General features: G+C 42.0%; 1 protein-coding gene across 1 annotated transcript in view; it reads left to right on the top strand.

Moving 5' to 3' along the window:
* Window positions 1-18,821, top strand: part of LOC111140871 (dedicator of cytokinesis 2) — a 406,275-nt gene that overhangs the window by 28,517 nt on the left and 358,937 nt on the right. Inside the window, exons 3-8 of the mRNA XM_022493104.1 lie at window positions 4,295-4,335; window positions 5,426-5,481; window positions 6,182-6,278; window positions 9,015-9,163; window positions 14,441-14,576; window positions 16,624-16,778. Coding sequence (XP_022348812.1) covers window positions 4,295-4,335; window positions 5,426-5,481; window positions 6,182-6,278; window positions 9,015-9,163; window positions 14,441-14,576; window positions 16,624-16,778 — 634 coding nt within the window. The remainder of the gene's footprint in view (window positions 1-4,294; window positions 4,336-5,425; window positions 5,482-6,181; window positions 6,279-9,014; window positions 9,164-14,440; window positions 14,577-16,623; window positions 16,779-18,821) is intronic.

Genomic DNA, 18,821 nt, shown 5'->3' with positions numbered 1-18,821 from the left:
GAGAGGGAACACAAGTAGGGGGAGTGGGAGAGGGAGAAGGCCTCCCAGAGTAGGAAGCCCGATGTGGAACTCAATCCCAGGACCCTGGGATCATGATCTGAGCCGAAGGTAGACCCTTAATGACTGAGCCACCCGGGCGCTCCTGATTATTGATTTTTATTTTATTTTATTTTATTTTATTTATTTTTTTAAGGATTTTATTTATATATTTGACAGAGTTTACAAGTAGGCAGAGAGGCAGTCAGAGAGAGAGGGGAAGCAGGCTCCCTGCTGAGCAGAGAGCCAGATGCGGGGCTCGATCCCAGGGTCCTGGGATCATGACCTGAGCCGAAGACAGAGGCTTTAACCCACTGAGCCACCCAGGCGCCCCTGATTATTGATTTTTAAAAGAGAGAATGGTATTTACTGAATTTGGATGCTTACCATATGCCAGGTACTGGGAAAACTCTGAATTCCTTATCTAACTTCAGCCTCATGAGACAAACACCATTATTATTCCCACCTTACAGATAAGAAAACTGAGGTTCAGAGAAGTAAAATGACTTGTGTAAGATTACACAGATAGTAAGTCCTAGATCTCTACTCAAGTCAGGGATTTGATTCCAGAGATCATACTCTTAACCACTAGCTTCTGTTTGATCTTGGTATCATTAGATATTTCAATTACGCAGGAAAGTAAAATACATTCAGGCAATGACCACTCAATAAACAAATAATAACACTTTTTTTTTTTTTTTTTGTCAGAGAGAGAGGGAGAGAGAGCAAGCACAGGCAGACAGAGTGGCAGGCAGAGACAGAGGGAGAAGCAGGCTCCCCGCCAAGCAAGGAGCCTGATGTGGGACTCGATCCCAGGACGCTGGGATCATGACCTGAGCTGAAGGCAGCTGCTTAACCAACTGAGCCACCCAGGCGTCCCAATAATAACACTTTTTTTAAGAAGTAAAAATTTTAGATGCAGTTGAAAACCTCATTTTATCCCTCTTCCATTCTAGTCTTGTCTTTTTGTCCATACTGTAGGTAACACTTATCCTAAATTGGTATGTTTTCTTCCTGTCCAAGGTTTTATGCCTTTACTTCATAATCATGTTTATAAAACAGTTTCTGCAACACCCTGTGGGGTAAATGTTATTTCCCTCATTTTATAAATGTAAACACCGAGGCTTTAGTGACATGACCAAAAATTATGCTGCCTATAGACATGGATTTTTTTCCCTAATGTCCTAGGATATTTTTATTCTCTCCTCAACTTTCTCCTTACCCACCACAACTGCTGATTAGAGAATTTAGGTACGTTTCATTTTGGTATTTGAGATGTGGGAAGGGAGGAAGATTTGAGAAATTAGTACTTCACAATTGTCCAGAAGAATGGTAAACATTTTCTTTTTCTCATCTTCCCCCAGGATACACTTTGTGAGCTTTCTATTAAAAACAGAAGTGCTTATCTCCTGGATGGGGTTGCTATTATTTAACTGGAAAGGGTGTTCAGCCTGGGGGCAAGTCCTGAGATATGGCAAGTGCTATGTTACACAGCCTGCTTTTGACCATGGTGTTCATTGTCATGGATTTTACTATGGATGCCAGTTATTGTTATCTGCCTGGTCAGGTCTTGGAGTATAGCCAGATATAGGTGACAGGTGAAAAGATTAAGGAGCTGATAACAGGGAGTCATGGAAGTCAATGACCTAGCAGGGGTGGAGATGTTAGAAAAAGTCCTAAAGCCAGCCCTGATGCAGTTGAGGTTATTATAATCACCTTGCAAGTGAAGGTGGTAATAAACTCTTCTCATGAAGTATCACAGGGGATTATTCTGAAGTACTTAGCCCAGTACCATGTACATAATAGGTGAACTATCAGAGATGGTTGAACTTGAACCTTGAAACCAGTATGCTGGTGTAACAGTCAATAGATTCCTTCCTTGCTCAAGAGTGAGCTGAAGTTCTGATCATCAGAAAAGCTACAAGGTGTGCATAAGTAACTGAGTCTCAAGGGTCTAAGCAGGCAATGGCCCTGGACCAGGGAGTCAAGGGACCCTGACGGGGCTCTTGTCACGGAGATGTAGAATTGAGCATGAGCTTTGGGTAGATACTGTTGGCCCCTTGATTGTTTTTCTTTTCTCCAGTAGATTCTGATGGCCTTAGCAGTCAAGTGGATTCAGGTCACTGCAACTAAGAGACCCTTGTCTGTACTCCGAGAGAAATTTTTCTGTATGTGCTCATCACACTAGGGCTAATGTGGCAGAACAGCATTGAGGACTGGCTTTGAAGCCATTCCGATTTGCCCTTGAATCCTGGCTGTGTGATTTGGCCTACTACGTCAACTGACTTGAACCTCAACTAATTCATCTATGAATTAGGAATGATAATACTTAGCTCACAGTATTGATATGAGGACTAAATGAGGAAATGAATGTATAACACTTAGCATACAGCTTTGCATACATTAGGTATCAATAAATGGTAGCTAGCAATATTCCAAAGATGTTTTTATATCTAGTTGGTGGCATGGGGTTGAACTGCAAACAAAGGAGTTGTTATAATGCAATGTTGTGGAGTGTCATCTCTGTGGGGTTATGGCTGGATTTAAATCTTAGTTATATCACCCACTAGCTATGTGACCACAAGCAAGTTGCTTGATCATTCTGTGCCTATTTTCATTCATAGAAGTGAGGCAATAATAATATCTTCTTTAGAGGATTGCTGTGAAGATTAATTTATAATTTGAAAGAAACAAAATAAAAAACTTTACTAAAATTCTTAACATGCAGCAAGCACTCAGAAAGGAAAAGTGCTATTGTTAATGGTTAATTATTACCAGCAGTTATGAACAAATTATTAGAGGAGTGTAAACAGAATGCGATGCTTCTTGAAGCATCCAGCACTAGAAGTATTCAGCTGGAAAGTAGCTCAGTAGGATCATGGGGATTCAGATATTGGGGGAAGGAAATACTAGGCAACCATCATGCTTCTTCCTCCATCAGACAGGAAACACAGTATGATGGCTGCTTACATTCAAATCCTGAGGTTGTCACTTACTAGCTGTGTAACCCTGGGTAGGTTACTTAAGTTCTCTCTGCCTCAGGTAGGCCACTCTTACAAAGTGGGATAATTACAGTTCCTACCTCCTGGTTTGTACAAGGATTAAAAGACTTCATATATGATGATGCTTGGAACAGTACTTTATTCCAAACCTGAGATTCTTTCGCTCTGACCTCCATTCCTTTCTTTGTTTTTTTTTGTTTTCTTGTCTTAGTTGTCGTTGTTGTTTTGCCTTTTCTCTCCTTCCTTTTCCTCTTCTTTCCGACTTCTCTTTCTGTTTCTCAAAATAGGAGCCACTGTAGCTCTGTTGCTTTAGAATTTTCTTTAGGACCTGACCTTCAAGCTGGCTCATGATTATGAAGGGTGACTTCGCATTTTAACTTGTTTGTTTGGGGGCTTGCACGTATGTCTGTTGAGAACATATTTCGACAACAATCTGTCAGCCTAGTAATGAGGGTTTGCTAATGAGGCTCCCGACAGACGCTTTTTATTTACAAAGATGACAAATGCCGCTACTTGGCTGTGCTTGAATCATTCCAAAGGCCAGTGGACTCATTATAGTCATCAATACTTGCTACATGGAGGCTCATTTTGTTCAAAGACTGTGTATAATTTGGACTTCTGTTAATTGAATCATTTTTGATGTTCTTGCAAAGGGAAGAATCTTTTAAAATTCCTATCCTTTTACCCATCTCTAAATTTATCTGTTTTGTAATAACTAACTTTTGCAAATCACATATGAGACCCTATTTGCTGCTGTTAGAACTATGGGTATTATTTTAGGATGTTTGACGAACTCCCTAAGCCTTTCTATGTCTCTAAGGCAGAGGTTGAAACATGCACATGAGTATAGGACCCAGTCAGGTAATGGAAATAAGTGAAGGGCTGGATAGAGGCCCGTGAGTTGGAGACACCTCCCATCTAATGGGACCAGATGGTCTTCTCCGTCAGCCGACTGTGGCCGTGGGGAAGCACTGGCCACCATCCCTGGGCCTCCTATTTTTTCAGAAGGAGGAAATTTGCATTGTTATGTGTAATCCCTGTCTTTTTAAATGCTTTTTGGAGGTCTTGACAATGAATCCAACAGATTGTTGAAGCCTGAGGGCTTCCAGACTTGTATCTGTACCTAAGGTCTAAAGCACTTGGCAGTAGTTTCTTTGCTAGTTAAAAACAAACAGAACAACAACAACAACAAAAAAACCCAGCAATAAACTTGTAGGAATAGATAAGAGACCTGTTTGTTTGTTTTCTCTTTGCAGATTGGTATAGGGGATACCTCCTAAAGCACAAAATGTTACAGGTAAGGCCGATCTGTTTCTATTTGAAACAATGTTGGATGTCTTTACATGAGATTGCAATCCCTTTGGGCAATTACTTCCACTATAGCTCCCCAGCACATTTGTCTCATTTCTTCTTCCCTGAGTCCTGTGCTTTCCCACCTCTACATGTTGGCACTTGTGCCTCAGCTCCCTTCCCCTTAAGGCTGACCTCCGGAGCTCTCTTTTCCCTCCAACTTTTCCTGATATGCCAATTATATATGATTTCTCCCTTCTTTGAGTCCCCATGGAAATGTGCATGTTTTATTTGAAATTTATCTTCTGCTGCCTTTCTCTAGAGTTGTTTGGGGGCATTTAACAGTTCCTCACTTCACAGAGTGAAGTCCAGCCTCTGTCCTCAGGGAGTTCACCTGCTGCAACTCCATATTACACCATTTTCTCCATGAGAGCAGCCACCTGTTTTACTGGTCTTACGGTTCATCATGTCTAGTGCAGAAGCAGATGCCTCCAATGTGTACCCTGGTTCATTTATGAAGGAATTTTCAAATAATTGATAAGCTTCTCTTATTAACTGAGCCAAGCTTTGGGGGCAAGGGAATAAGATGCTTGTTTCTCCCTGACATGCTGACTGGGAGGCATGATCCTACTCTGGTCTCCAAAGAACAATAAAATAAACCCTGGGAAAACAGGTCTTTTATCAAAATAGCCCATATGCAACCAAGGATGCTGTTGCTTTAGGAGGACCTGATGTTCCATCTGTTTGTGACTGTGAAGGGTGACTACTTTCCTGGAATTGGGCGGGACAGGGGAGAGACAGAGCACTTTGTCTCACCTAGAGTGAGTCTTTTATGTGTTCCTGTCTTGTCATTTGGTAGGATGGGTGTCCACAATGGGCCTGAAGCATTCTTGGGAATCTAGGGCTATTATGGGATCTAGGACAGCCAACCAGTGGAGAACTGGTAAGAAGTAGAAATAAGAGAATGAATTATTCCTGTAATATTTGAGAGTTTTACCAGTCAATGGTTTTTGGGAAAAACCATGAAGGCCTGGGGTCAGTTATTGCTGTAAGGATTTGACATTTTATTTTATTTTATCTTATTTTATTCCCAACAGGGCATTTTCCCGAAATCCTTTATCCACATCAAGGAAGTGACAGTGGAGAAAAGAAGGTATTTGTCGTTCTTCACCAGGCTTGACCCTCCCACAGCTCACAGATGTCTCTGTCTTGTCTGCTTTGAAAGCCTGACTTGGCAGATGTGAATCAGCTCATGCCTCTTCTCCATGCCCACATGTATTTGCTTGTCTCCTTTTCCTCATGCAATAGGAGATCTAATCCACATTGATAATCTGTTCAGATCTGATTCTGAGGGGGTATTAGAAAGTTTGGAGAATCAAACTTTTCACCTGCAGCTGCCTTTGAACTATATTAAAGTCGATTAATCCTGAGTAATGAACTCGAAGGGCCCACCCCAGTGAAGGAGGACATTAAAAAGGAAGTTCCTGGGGCACCTGGGTGGCTCAGTGGGTTAAAGCCTCTGCCTTCGGCTCAGGTCATGATCCCACGTTTCTGGGATCGAGCCCCGCATCGGGCTCTCTGCTCAGCAGGGAAGTTGCTTCCTCCTCTCTCTCTGCCTGCCTCTCTGTCTACTTGTGATCTCTGTCAAATAAATAAATAAAATCTTTAAAAAAAAAAAAAAAAGGAAGTTCCTTGCATTTGCGTAATGTAATTGGTGTGGCTATTGGAGGCGGTTTATCTCCTGCCAGCGAGGCCCCTCTCAGCAGCTGCAGCTTAATGCAAATTTGCCAGCATTTTATCTTGTTAGCACCTGGGTATCAATTTCACAAAATTTTGTCTCCCACCTTAAATAGAAATATCGAGAACATCATTCCTGCAGAAATTCCTCTGGCACAAGAAGTGACAACAACACTTTGGGAATGGGGCAGCATCTGGAAACAGCTCTATGTGGTGAGGCCCAGAACCCTGCTCCCTGGGATGGAAGCTTCCTACGGTCTTTGCTTTGGTTCAAATTTGGAATTTGGCTGTGAGCAGGGCAGGCCAAGGTAGCTCTTGTGACACAGTAGAACAAATGTTATGAATACATGGAGGTCCAGAGAGGTTAGGTAACTTTCCCAAAGCCACACCATGAGCTTGTGAACCAGCCATAATACACAGGGGTCTGATGTGATCCTTCAGTTTTAAAACAAGTTCAAAAATTTTTGTTAAAAAATAAAACTTCCTGTCATGAAACTCCACATTATAATAAACCCTGGGGATTTTGATTTGGTAGTCTGCTGACAATACCTAGAGAAATACCGTTCTCATATATTAATTAACTAATGCTATTGTCCTTAGATCCATGAAGAAGCTTTGACCCTGGAAAAACAAAGAGCACATTTTGTATGTGTTTTCCCTGTATGGAAGCAAATCTAATTTTAAATCCTCCTTTGATGCTTCTAAAGCTCCTAATGAAAGCAATTAGCTAAGAAAACCATTAAGCCGAGAGTGAAAATGTCAACCAAAGCTTACTGCATCTCTGTTAGAGCACTGCGCACACCTGCTGGTGTACACATGGTATTTGTAGACTTAACTTTTACGGTCATAAATGTCGATTCCTATGTGGATACTTCATAATATATGGGAATTGGCACATCCTACTCTATAAGTTTCTCAAAAGTTGTTAGGAAAGTTTAGGAGAAAGTTCACTTGAAGCTCAAGTGGTTTAATTATTCATCGCCACTCCCCCTTTTTAAACATTGCATACACCTATACCATGGAAGCTTGGTGTTTTCCCTTAAGAAATCTTTGAATATCAAGTCCATTGTGCTTTTTACCCTTGTAAAGAGAACCTTAAACCTGTGGTATTCCAATATCACCTTCATGATTCTTGCCATGTCTGCATACCAGATGAATAATGTTCACTTAATATCTCAGTTGGTTCCCTTTTTAGTAAACTGAAGTAATTTATAGCATGCCATGTAATTCCAACAATTTCCAATTCTCCAACACTGACCAGATACCCTGTAATTCAATTCAATTCTACCACTGACTCCCCAGAGTCCGTTTAGGATTCTATAGGTTTAAGAGCTCAAAACTACCAGATTGCCCTCACTTCAGATGCCAGTTGCCAGTCTTGGGTCCCCAGGCTACCCACACTTCTGTCCAAACATAGTACAAAATCAGGGGTTCATCATTCCCCTCCACCTCCACCTCAGGTCTCCTAATTCTTTAGAACAACTCACAGAGCTCTGCAAAGAGGTCTACTTATGGTTACTGTTTTACTATAAAGGCTACAAAGCAGGGGTGCCTGAGTGGCTCAGTCAGTTAAATGTCTGCCTTTGGCTCAGGTCATGATCCCCAGGGGCTCTCTGCTTAGCGGGGAGTCTGCTTCTCTTTCTCCCTGTCCCTCTCCCCCTGCTCATGTAATGCAGGAACAGCCAAATGGAATAGACACACAGGTAAGGGAACTAGGCTGGGGTGAGCACAGAGCTTCCATGCCTTCTCTCAGCATGCCACTTTTCCTGCACAGAGATATGTTCACCATCTGGGAAGCTCTTTGAACCTTATTGATTGAGAGTTTTAATCAAAGTTTCATTACATAGGCATGAGTGATGAAATCTTTGGTCATTGGTGATTGAGCTCCTTGAAGGGGAAGGGTGAAGGAGGTGGGGCTGAAAGTTCCAACTTTCTAACCACGTGGTAGGTTCCTCTGGCATCCTGCTCCCCATCCAGAAGCTGTGGAGGGGGCCTCCAAGAGTCATAAACTCAGGTATGGTCAAAAGGGACTCGTTATGAATAAGAAAAGAGGCTCTTACCACTCAGGAAGTTCCAAGGGCTTTAGGATCTCTGTGCCAAGAACGGGGGACAAAGAACAAATACATATTATTATTATTATTATTATTATTATATATTTATTTAATATTATATATGTTTAAAAATACTATATTATTATTGTTGTTGTTCATTATTATTCCACATGCTTTCCCAAATGGATAGCCAAAAGTGCTTGGCATGATTAGAAAAACATTATTTAAATAAATACAATGAAAACAAGACAATGTTATTAAATGCTTGCTATATAGTACCTGTCAAAAGCTCTGCACTCAAGACTTCTCTCTCCCTGTTAAAAAAAGGAATTGAGAAATGTGAGAGAGGAGTTAAAAACACATCACGACAAAACTGCACCTTTCTCCTTCCTTTCTACAGAAGGATGGAAGGAGAATCACCATATGGGTCTATGTTATTTAATGTTGGGTCTTTGTATCACCAAAAGCCATTCTGTCCCATAGGTTGTACATGTCACATGTGGGGGAACACTGCCCTAGAAATAGGCCTTTATCACCGGAAAAATGGCCCTGGTTTCCAGCCCTTAAGGGCTTGAGCTCTGGGACCTGCATAATAGCAGCTTTCATGGCATTTCTGCTCAACAAGTATCTTTTCTGATGAGAGTCAGAGATAACCCTTGCTTTAACCAAGACGTGACTGGGATTATTACTTTCATTTCTGGAAGTCTCTGTGGCCCAGCAGGAAGAATTATGTGAACGATGGAGACTACCACCCAATCCCTTGGCAGCTGTGTAGGGGCCAGGAGAGATGCTCTCACCACGGCCCCTGAACATGCTCGACTGACTTTGGCACAGTTTGCCACACAGATGCCCACACACCCTCTGCCCAGGTCACTGTGCCTTGTTTCCTGTCTTGTAGGCCAGCAAAAAGGAGCGGTTCATGCAGGTGCAGTCCATGATGTACGACCTGATGGAGTGGCGGTCCCAGCTCCTCTCGGGAACTCTGCCCAAAGACGAACTGAAGGAACTGAAGCAAAAAGTCACATCCAAAATCGACTATGGCAACAAGTAAGACTTTCTTTCCTCAGAAAAGATGCTCTCTTCTCCTACCTGCCTCCCTTCTTCCCTGTCTCCCTCCAGAGAAACTTGGTTTCATTTTTAGATGTGCGTTTGCCACTTTCTATTTGAGAGAAAAGTGTTACCAACGCGGTGCTTGTGTGCCTTTCTCATCACCCTCGTGGGACCTAGGGACATGCAAGCGGAGGAAGGGCTTGCTTATGCAGTGGTTATTACTGGCTGAGAGATTTAGGACACTCATTTAACCTACTTCCGAGGGGCTGAGGAGCACAGTCATGCTGGTTCACTTTTGGCTTAGTTGTCATTTTATTCCTGCACTTAACAAAACTCTCCCTTATATCGCAGTGTGAGACTTAATGTCCCTTCCCCGATCCTAAATTATCCAAGCCACGTGCCATCAACTAAACTCATATGCATGGTTACAGAAGTGTTTCCTCAAAAGGGAAGAAGCAGAAAGTGGTTGGAGTTTGAATGCTTTGAAGAGAATATGAGAAAATTTTTTGAGGCAGGAGAACCCACTGATAATAATAGTAGTGAATAACATTACAAGTAACACTTAATCTGAGCTTATTATGTACCAAGCTTGATGTCATGTGTTTCTTTTTTAATTCTTATAATAGCTTTATGGGACAGACAGTTTTATTATCCACACTTGTTTCCAGATGAAGAAACTGAGGCCCTTATAGAGGTCAAGCAATTTGTCCAGAATCACATAGCTAATAATGGCAGAACCAGAATTTAGACCAAATCAATCTGACTCCAGAGTCCAGAGGACTGCCACTATGCTACCTGGATGCATTTGAGAACTGTAAAGGCCTCCCCTCCCTCCTGCTTATTTGGGTGACCTCTAAATCCTACTCATTTGCTCATTCATCCCAACAACAAACATGTACCAAACACTTATGATTGGTCTGATACCTTGCTAGCTGTTGAAGCTGTAGAAATAAAAGTTCCTGTCTGCTAAGGAACCACATTCTGGTTAGGAGTGATCTACAAGCAAACTGATGATATGTATTGTGGTAAGCTTGATGGCTTATGAAACAAGAGTACTCTTAATTTAACTTGGAGAAGGAAGTCAGGGAAGGCTTCCTGACGGAGGTAACCCTGAGAGGAATTTTAAGTGAAAGATGAAGTATTAAGTGGGGGGGGGGCGGGAGAGTGGGGAAGGAAGGTAGGAGTGCATGAGAGTATGGCAGGTTTAGAAGGTTGTGAAGTGCATCAGAAGCCTGGGCCATAAGACCAAAGGGGAAAGTAGAAAGAGCCCACTTAGTGGGACAAGAAGGAAATTTCCTAGCAACCAGGCTTTCTTGCCTATGTCATATGTACCAGGAAGAAAATCCATAGGCACTAGGAAAGCCAACGTGTCCAGCTTACAGCTGCTCCCCATGTCAGGAGCACAGTCCCTCTGCTGGTTCCGCGGCTGGCAGCTGGCAAGCATGTCCAAATCTGCTTATACTGCATGTGATCCCAAAGGGACAGGAAGGGTTTGCCACCCAGCTGCTGCCGCCACTGGTGCGCTGACATCGTTAGCTGAGTACAGTCACGGCTGGGAGTGTGAGTATCAAGGGAGTTTTGCTGCTTTGCAGTAATGGCATCTGTGACCTTCAGATGTGGTTTCTTCACAGCGATCCTAAGAAAAAAGGCCAAGGATGGAAGAAATGGTCACTGCTCATAGGAAGTCTTCTCTGATTTTCCTCTACCTACCCCTGCTGTGTTAGGTGCCCTTGCAGGTCCCTTGTCCCCTCTGCAGTAATCACCTTGTTACTGGCCTGTCTCCCCTGCTGTGATGGGAACTCTGTAAACAGTGGCCATATAATCCATCTCTCTGTGTCGGGAATAAGGTCTGCATATGGGAGGTGGTCAGTGAATGGTAGCTGGATGAGTACATGAATGGCGCTAATGGGAAAATGAGGAGGAGAGGGTCATGCCCAAGTCGGCTGTGCCTGTGCAGCATTGTCTGGGCCAGCCCTATGCTTTCAGTTTTAGTCACTTCCCCAAAGGGAAAGAGGCATTGTTGGAAATGGAGGCCCTGAACTAGGGGGCTCCTTGCTTCTTGCCTCCTTTCCTTGATGATTTCCCTGCAAGGGAAGGAGATTTGGTCACCTTCATTTATCACTGGCCTGGTATGTTTGGAGCTCAGAGCTCTAATATAGGGTGGATGGCTTCCTGAGAACCAGAAGGCCAGACCTCGGGGCGGAGCGTCAGGAGCTGTATGAGGGGCACGCCTCACACTGTGAGAGTCAGGGAATTTAGTGCTGGAGGACTGACCAGAATCAGCTTATTTCTCCCATCATTCACTTTGTTCTTTCATTCAGACATCAAACTTTTGTTGAGCACCTGCTAGGCCTTGAGGACACAGATATTTACAAAATATAGCTTCTATGTTAACACTAAAAAGCAAGCAAGGAGAACTAATAATAACTCACCGAGTGGTGACTATCTACCAGGCGCTGTTTTAAGCACTTTCCGTACATTAATTCGGCTAAATCTCATGACAACTCGATAAGGTAGGTAAGTGCTATTATCACCCCTCTTTCTCAGGCGAGTGAACTGAGGATCACAGCGTCATTAGGCCATTTTGTCCCAGATGTCTGAAATTTGCACCAAGTAGCTTGGTTCCAGAGTTCAAGTGCTTAACTAGTACTGCATTCTATTGCCTCTGAGGACAATGGTAGATTAAGATGAGAGACAGAGAAGTGAACAGAGAGCTGAGCAGGAAGCCATGCCTTTCTCAAGAGTAGGAAGCATGGAAAGAGAGTGGGGGAGGGAAGGAGGTGGCTGACACCTGCTGGAATCTAACAGGACTAGTGGGAATTATTAGGTAATCGAGAAGGAGAGAAGGGTGAGAGAGTGATAGAGAGAGAGAGAAAGAATGTGGGAGAAGCTCAGAGATTAACAGGAACATGGAGGGGAAGACACACAGGGGGCCGGAACCTTGAGGGCCTAAGTGCCAAATAAAGGAGCTTGAATTCGTCCAGAGGATGACCATGAGCCACAGAAGGAGCCATTTCTGTTTTCATTACCACTAAATTTTTTGTTTTGTTTTGTTTTTGAAAAATGCTTATGGTGGAGACTTCCCCAAACCCTTGTTTTGGGTTCACTTTATCGCATTCCTGAACAGAAGAGAACAGTGTGGGGCTACCTCTGAGGAAAAAATGTAAAAACGCTCATTTCTCCAAAGAAAATGGTTTGCTGTTCAGTTGGGAGACAGCCTCTCCTGATCCTGAGTTATGGGAATTCTGGCAGTCCTGGCCTGTGACTACTAAAGCTTCTAAAAATTCCACATGAGACTAGTAATGGGCAAGCTACTTGGTCTCCAAGGAGTGAGGAATCCTCAAATGACTCCTCCAAATCCCAAGATAGCTGGACCCTAAAGAACATTTTATTCATACATTTTAGAACCGTAATCCACTCTGATAAATTTTGAAGAGAAAGAGCTAGAGAGATCTTGGCATTAAATTATGTATTGGCTATGCTCCATCTTTTCTGAGGTCATGCGAGTCTCTGTGCCGCATTAGTTGAAAGCATTTATCCTCCTTTAGCATCACCCGTTCGGCAGCATGGCCAGGCAACATTGTGAGTCCTATCTAGTTGGAAGTTAATTTCTTAATGAATGTGGGCAAAAGGGTGAACCTTGACTCCCTTCTGTTTGCATTTAGATGAGACGAGAGATGTGCTTCTCTATCTGGTTCTCAAACAAGACATGGAAACTTAGTCTCCTTCATTTGTCTCCTTCATGCTGCCCTTCCGCAGTCAGTACTCAGGAATGGTGCCTAAGTAGGATCACTGATGGCCTTCTCAGTCTTCATCAGCCCACTTTCCCTTATCTTCTTTGTACGGACAGCTGAGGTCCTCCGTCCCAACATCAAGTGCAAAAGCAGCTTCAAATCCAGGCATCTGCAAACCTACCCTTGGTGCCCTAATCCAATACTGCTCCTAAGTGCCTCCCATGTAGTAAGTATACCAGAGAGGTTAAGAGTGCAGACCAGGATGTCATATTATTTTTTTTTAAGATTTTATTTATTTATTTGACAGACAGAGATCACAAGTAGGCAGAGAGGCAGGCAGAGAGAGAGGAGGAAGCAGGCTCCCTGCTGAGCAGAGAGCCCGATGCAGGGCTCAATCCCAGGACTCTGGGATCATGACATGAGCCAAAGGCAGAGGCTTAGCCCTCTGAGCCACCCAGGTGGCTCTATATTTTTAACTATCTATGTGACCTTGAGCAAATTAATTAGCCCCCATATCTTTGGTCTTTTCCCATTTGTAAAATGGGGCTATTAATAGTATGTAAAGTACATTATATACATAAAACATTTAACATATGTGAGCTCACTGCAAGTGCTATGTGTTTGCTGTTATTAAACATCATTGATGCCAACCAGAATGACAGATGCAGCTGAAACAAATCAATACCAAGCAGGGGAAAGCTTATGGCCTGGAAGTCAAAGAGCTAAAGAGCAAGCTATGGATAACAAGCAATATATCTGAGATGTCCCCCCAACAACTATGTTCAAAATGTTGTTGAACACATTCTTCTGCTATATATGTGATATGATATGATATGATATGATATGATATGATATGATATGATATTGTAAAACAACTTAAGATAAGGTACATGTCTCCTTTGACCCCTCTACCTGTCTTGGTCCCAGGGTCCTACTCTTCCTTGCAGATACCCCTGTTGGTAGTATTGGTGGTTTGGTGCTTTTTGTCCAGACCCTTCTCCTCTTTCTTGTCATTCATGTGCATGCACCCCGACAATATTTATGACTTGGTTTATTTGTTTATATAAACCTAGTGTATGCATTTTTCCATACTTCATTTTTTTCACTGAGATGTATCATTGAACATACTAAAGCTATATCATATTTGTTAAGCACTGTTACATGGAATTGCATTACAGGTCACAGTTTATTTCACTATTCTCCCTTTGACAGACATTGTGGTTTTGTTCAACAGTTTGCTGACGTAAGCAATGCTGTAACACACGTGCTCATTCAAATGTGGATGTTTCTCTAGATTTAGTATTACAGAAAATATACATCTTAAGAAAATTTAATATACACTGCCATAGTGCCACCCAAAGAGGCTGAACTGCACCAGTACGCCTCAGAGCTGTGTGCAAGGCTGTTGGTGTAGAGCTATTCTGTGGAAGTCTGTAATTCTCAGAGACCAGCTGAACTTTCTGGTCATAAACTTCTCACCAACATCTTAAAGGCTTAAGCTTCCCCAGATTTATCCTTACCCTTTGTTTTTGCTTTTCAGAATTCTTGAGCTTGATCTGATTGTCAGAGATGATGATGGAAATATCTTGGACCCCGATAATACCAGTGTCATCAGCTTGTTCCATGCACACGAGGAAGCAACTGATAAGATCACAGAGCGCATCAAGGAAGAAATGGTGAGCTTTGTAAGATAGGCTTTGGCAGTCATACAGCAGTCATGTAGCACATCATAAACTTCAAATAATAGGCTAATTAACCAGACTCCATATTATTCAAGGAGACATCTGTCCTATTACCTGAGATGATCAGTAACCACATGCATTTTATTGTGTTTTTGTACTTGGGTCTGTAATTCATTCTGCATCCATCCCACAGGTAGCTTAATGAAAGGCAAGTTTCCTGTTCTTATGGAGATTTTATATTCCAGAGAGGGGAAAAGAAGAAAGGCAATAAGAAGTAAATAAATAAATGCACAGATTAATTCCAGATGGTGTTAAGTCTCTAAAAGGTAATAAGCTAGGGTTATATGAATCAGAGTGAATCAGGAGCTATTTTAAAAGGGACTATCAAGAAAAGACATCTGAGTTGGCACTTGAATAATACCAAGTCACCAGGCCTGGGAAGATCTAGGGACAAAGTGTTGTAGGCAGAGGGAACAGCAAGTGAAAAGGCCCTGAAGTAAGACTGTGTTCTGAATGTTCCAGAAGTAGAAAGGTCAGTGTGAATGGGGCCTGATGAGCAGTAGGAAAGTGTAAGCGAGGATTTGGAGAGGGAGGGAGCAGGAGCCAGCTTCACAGGGCCTGCGGGGTCACAGAAAAGAGTTAAGATATTATCCCAAGTGTGGAAAAGCAACAAAAGACTTCAAGGAAACAAAAAATTTTTTTCAAGGTTAACACAATCTGACTTAGGATTTAAAAAATCATTTTAGCCACTGTGTATTAGTTGCAAACAACTTTAATTTTAGTTTCATTAAGATAATTTCACACAAAATTAATTCACTCAGTCTACTGAATCTTACTAAAATATAGTGTTGAGTCAACTCTATCATAATCACAGTATCAACAGTTGTGTCATCCTGAAAGTCTTTTTGAGTTCCCTCGTTGCCGATCCCCTTTCCCAGTCTCCAAGCCTAGGCAATTCCTAATTTGTTTTCTGTGATTACACTTTTGCCTCTTCTAGAGTTTCACATAAATGAAATCATATGGTTTTTGTGTATGAGTTATTTTACTCAGCATGGTGTTTTTAGTTTCATGTTATGTATATATATATATATATATATATTTTTTTTTTTCTTTTTTATTGTTGAGTTGCTGTATCATCAACTACTTGCCCATTGTTGGACTTGTGGGTTGTTTCCAGCAGGGACTATATAAATAATACTGCTATGAACATTTGCAAACATACGTGCAGACACATATTTTCATTATTTCCAAGTAATACCTGACAATAGGGTTGCTGGATCCTATGATTCGTGTATGTTCAACATTTTAAGAGACTGCTGTACTATTTCCCAAAAGGGCTGTACAATTTTGCCTTCCCATCAGCCATATATGAGAGTTCCATTAGCTCTGCATTCTTTCAACACTTGCTCAGTCTTGCCAGTCTTTCAACTTAAGCCATTCTAGTGGTTGTATCTTATTGTGGTTTTAATTTGCATATCTCTGAATGACTAGTGATGTTGAGTATTATCTATCTCTTCATGTGCTTACTGGCTATGCCATTTGCATCTTTTTTGTGTGTGTGTGAAGTATCTGTTCAAATATTTTACCCATTTTAATTGGGTTAATTTTTTTTCACTGAGTTGTAGGAACTCTTTTATGTTCTAAATAAAATTGTATATTTGTATATTCTAAATATGAATTCCTTATAAGATACATGTTTTGTGAATATATTTTCCCAGTCTGTGCCTAACCTTTTCATTTTCTTTAATGCATTTTTAAAAAAGCAGAAGTTTTTAGTTTTGATGAAGTCCATTTAAACATTTTTTTTTCTTTTTATGGTTTGTGCTTTTTATGACACTAACTTTATGAGGAAGGCCGGGTCAAACAGTGGTATTTCTCAAAATGAGGAAATCAAGGCCAAAAGAGTCAAAGTGACTTGGCTCAGATCACAGAAACTTTTGCTGGTAGACCTGGATATAACGCAGAAATCTTCAGACTTGAATCCCAAGTGCTACTGGGCTGATTTTCTCCACCCTTCTCCTTTCTTCCCTCCAACTCGTAGTCAAAAGACCAGCCAGATTATGGAATGTATTCCCGGATCTCCTCATCCCCCACCCATAGCCTCTATGTCTTTGTGAGGAACTTTGTGTGCCGAATTGGAGAAGATGCTGAGCTCTTCATGTCTCTCTATGATCCCAACAAACAAACGGTCATAAGGTAGGTGTGTTCAATATTGTCTGACTTGTCTATATATGAGACGTTGGAATTAGCAGAGCACAGAGCAGCTTTTTTTTTTAATTCCCATCATCACTTGTGGAGAAATTCCCACTTGGAAGAGAAATAGAGCCTGAAAATATGGAAGAAACTTATTGTAGGATATGCGAGTCAGGTTGAAATATTATTTACCAACAAATTTTTCTCATAGTGTGGTTATGGTTGCATAGTAGAGTTTTGTAAATAGGTTTTTGATACTGGAAAACCATAAAAAAATGAGATTCATATAGCTAGTATTGGATAGACTAAAAATACCTACTCTTAAAATAGGAGGTGGGAGGGGTGCCTAGGTGGTTCAGTTGTTAAGCGGCTGTCTTTGGCTCAGGTCATGATCCCAGGTCCTGGGATAGATCCCTCCATTGGGCTCCCTGCTCAGTGGGGAACCTGCTTTTCCCTCTCTCTCTGCCTCTCCCCCTGCTTGTGCTCTTTCTCTCTCTCTCTCTCTGTTGGGCAAATAAATAAATAAAATCATTAAGAAAAAGAAGTAAATGGTGAGAACTTCATTTCCTCCAGGGTGATATCAGGCTAAGAATGTGGACTCTGATACCTGCCTGAGTTCATATCCTGGCTGTGCCATTTACTCTTTCTTAACCTTGGGCAAGCTCATCTTTCTAAGCCTGAGTTGCCTATTTGCAAAATGTTAGCACCACCCTCACAAGATCATTTTTTTCAGATTTTAATGAGGAAAAAGCAGGTGAAGCACAGGGCTTGACACACGGTGCTCCAAGTGGCAGTGGCTATTATTATTACTACTTTAACTGATTGCGCTTGAGAATAGAGAAAGTAAGGGATCTTCTGGATGCCTCAGCTTGAGGAAGTGAGAAAACCTTTTGAGAATCTCCAGGGAAAAGACTTTGGTACAACTCCAGTTCTGACTACTGGGCCCCTGGCTTCTGCTTGTGGCTTAGACCATCATTCCAGGTGGTGACCCTGCCAGTCTCCTCCGGGGGTTTTGGGCCAACATATGGCTGCATATTTGAAGTCCCATATCTGAAGTCCCAGTTGACATATTAGAATGCATCTGGGGTATAATCTCTCTGCCTTTATGGAGAAAGTGTTTTCTCCCTAGCTTGGCTGTTATGATGATTAAATGAGATCACATATTGTCACTACTGAATAGCAGTATTTTGGAAAATAATGGCTCTTCTGGAAAAATTTGTGAAACGTGGAGGGGCTTTCCATCTAAGAGGACTGAACTGAGGTCTGTGCATGATCTCATTTAATTCTCATTAGTCCATGTCATTTGGGTGAGAAAATGAGGCCCAGAAAGTTCAAGTGACTGGTTCAAAGTCATATGTATTTATTAATGGGAGAGCTAAGATTTCTAATCAGATCCATCTATCTGATTCCAAAGGCAAGATAATTCCCACTTTATTTTATTTTTTTTAAAGATTTATTTATTTTAGGGAGAGAGAGAGAGAGAAAGAGAGAGAGAGCATGAGTGGGAAGAGTAGAGGGAGAAGGAGAGAGAATCTCAGGTGATTCTGAGCCTGATGCAGGGCTCAATCTCATGACTCTGAGATCATGACCTGAGCTGAAACCAAGAATTGGATGCCTAACAGACTGGACCACCCAGTGCCCCTAGTTCCCACTTTAGTGTGTATGTCACCAAGGAAAGGGTTGTATTGAATATCCTAAATAGTTCTCATCAGGGTTTCAGCACTGTCATGGTGAATAGCTATTCTTTATAGCAAATCTAAATCTCTACTATTAAAAGGCCAGCCCAATTCACCTGGCTGGGCTTCAGTGAACACTGCAGGTGAATGTTCCTGTCCCCTTTGAACACACCTGAAATGGTGTGTGTGCCATACGCCCCTTGCCAAGGTACCTGTGACAAAGATCCTAAAAGCACTCATTGGACCCTTCCTGCCTCTCAGAAAACATGATGCTTCATGATCGAATTGACAGGAGTGCCTGGCCTGCTGGCCCATCTAAGTGATGGATGACCTGAACTAGCTCTGTGGAAAGAGGCAATGGATCAGTGAC

This window comes from Enhydra lutris, unplaced genomic scaffold, assembly GCF_002288905.1.
Source record: "Enhydra lutris kenyoni isolate GAN:26980312 unplaced genomic scaffold, ASM228890v2 scaffoldscaffold5, whole genome shotgun sequence".
NCBI classification, from domain to species: Eukaryota; Metazoa; Chordata; class Mammalia; order Carnivora; family Mustelidae; genus Enhydra; species Enhydra lutris.
Note: the sequence above shows the minus strand (reverse complement) of the source record. Positions and strands in the feature narration are given on the sequence as shown.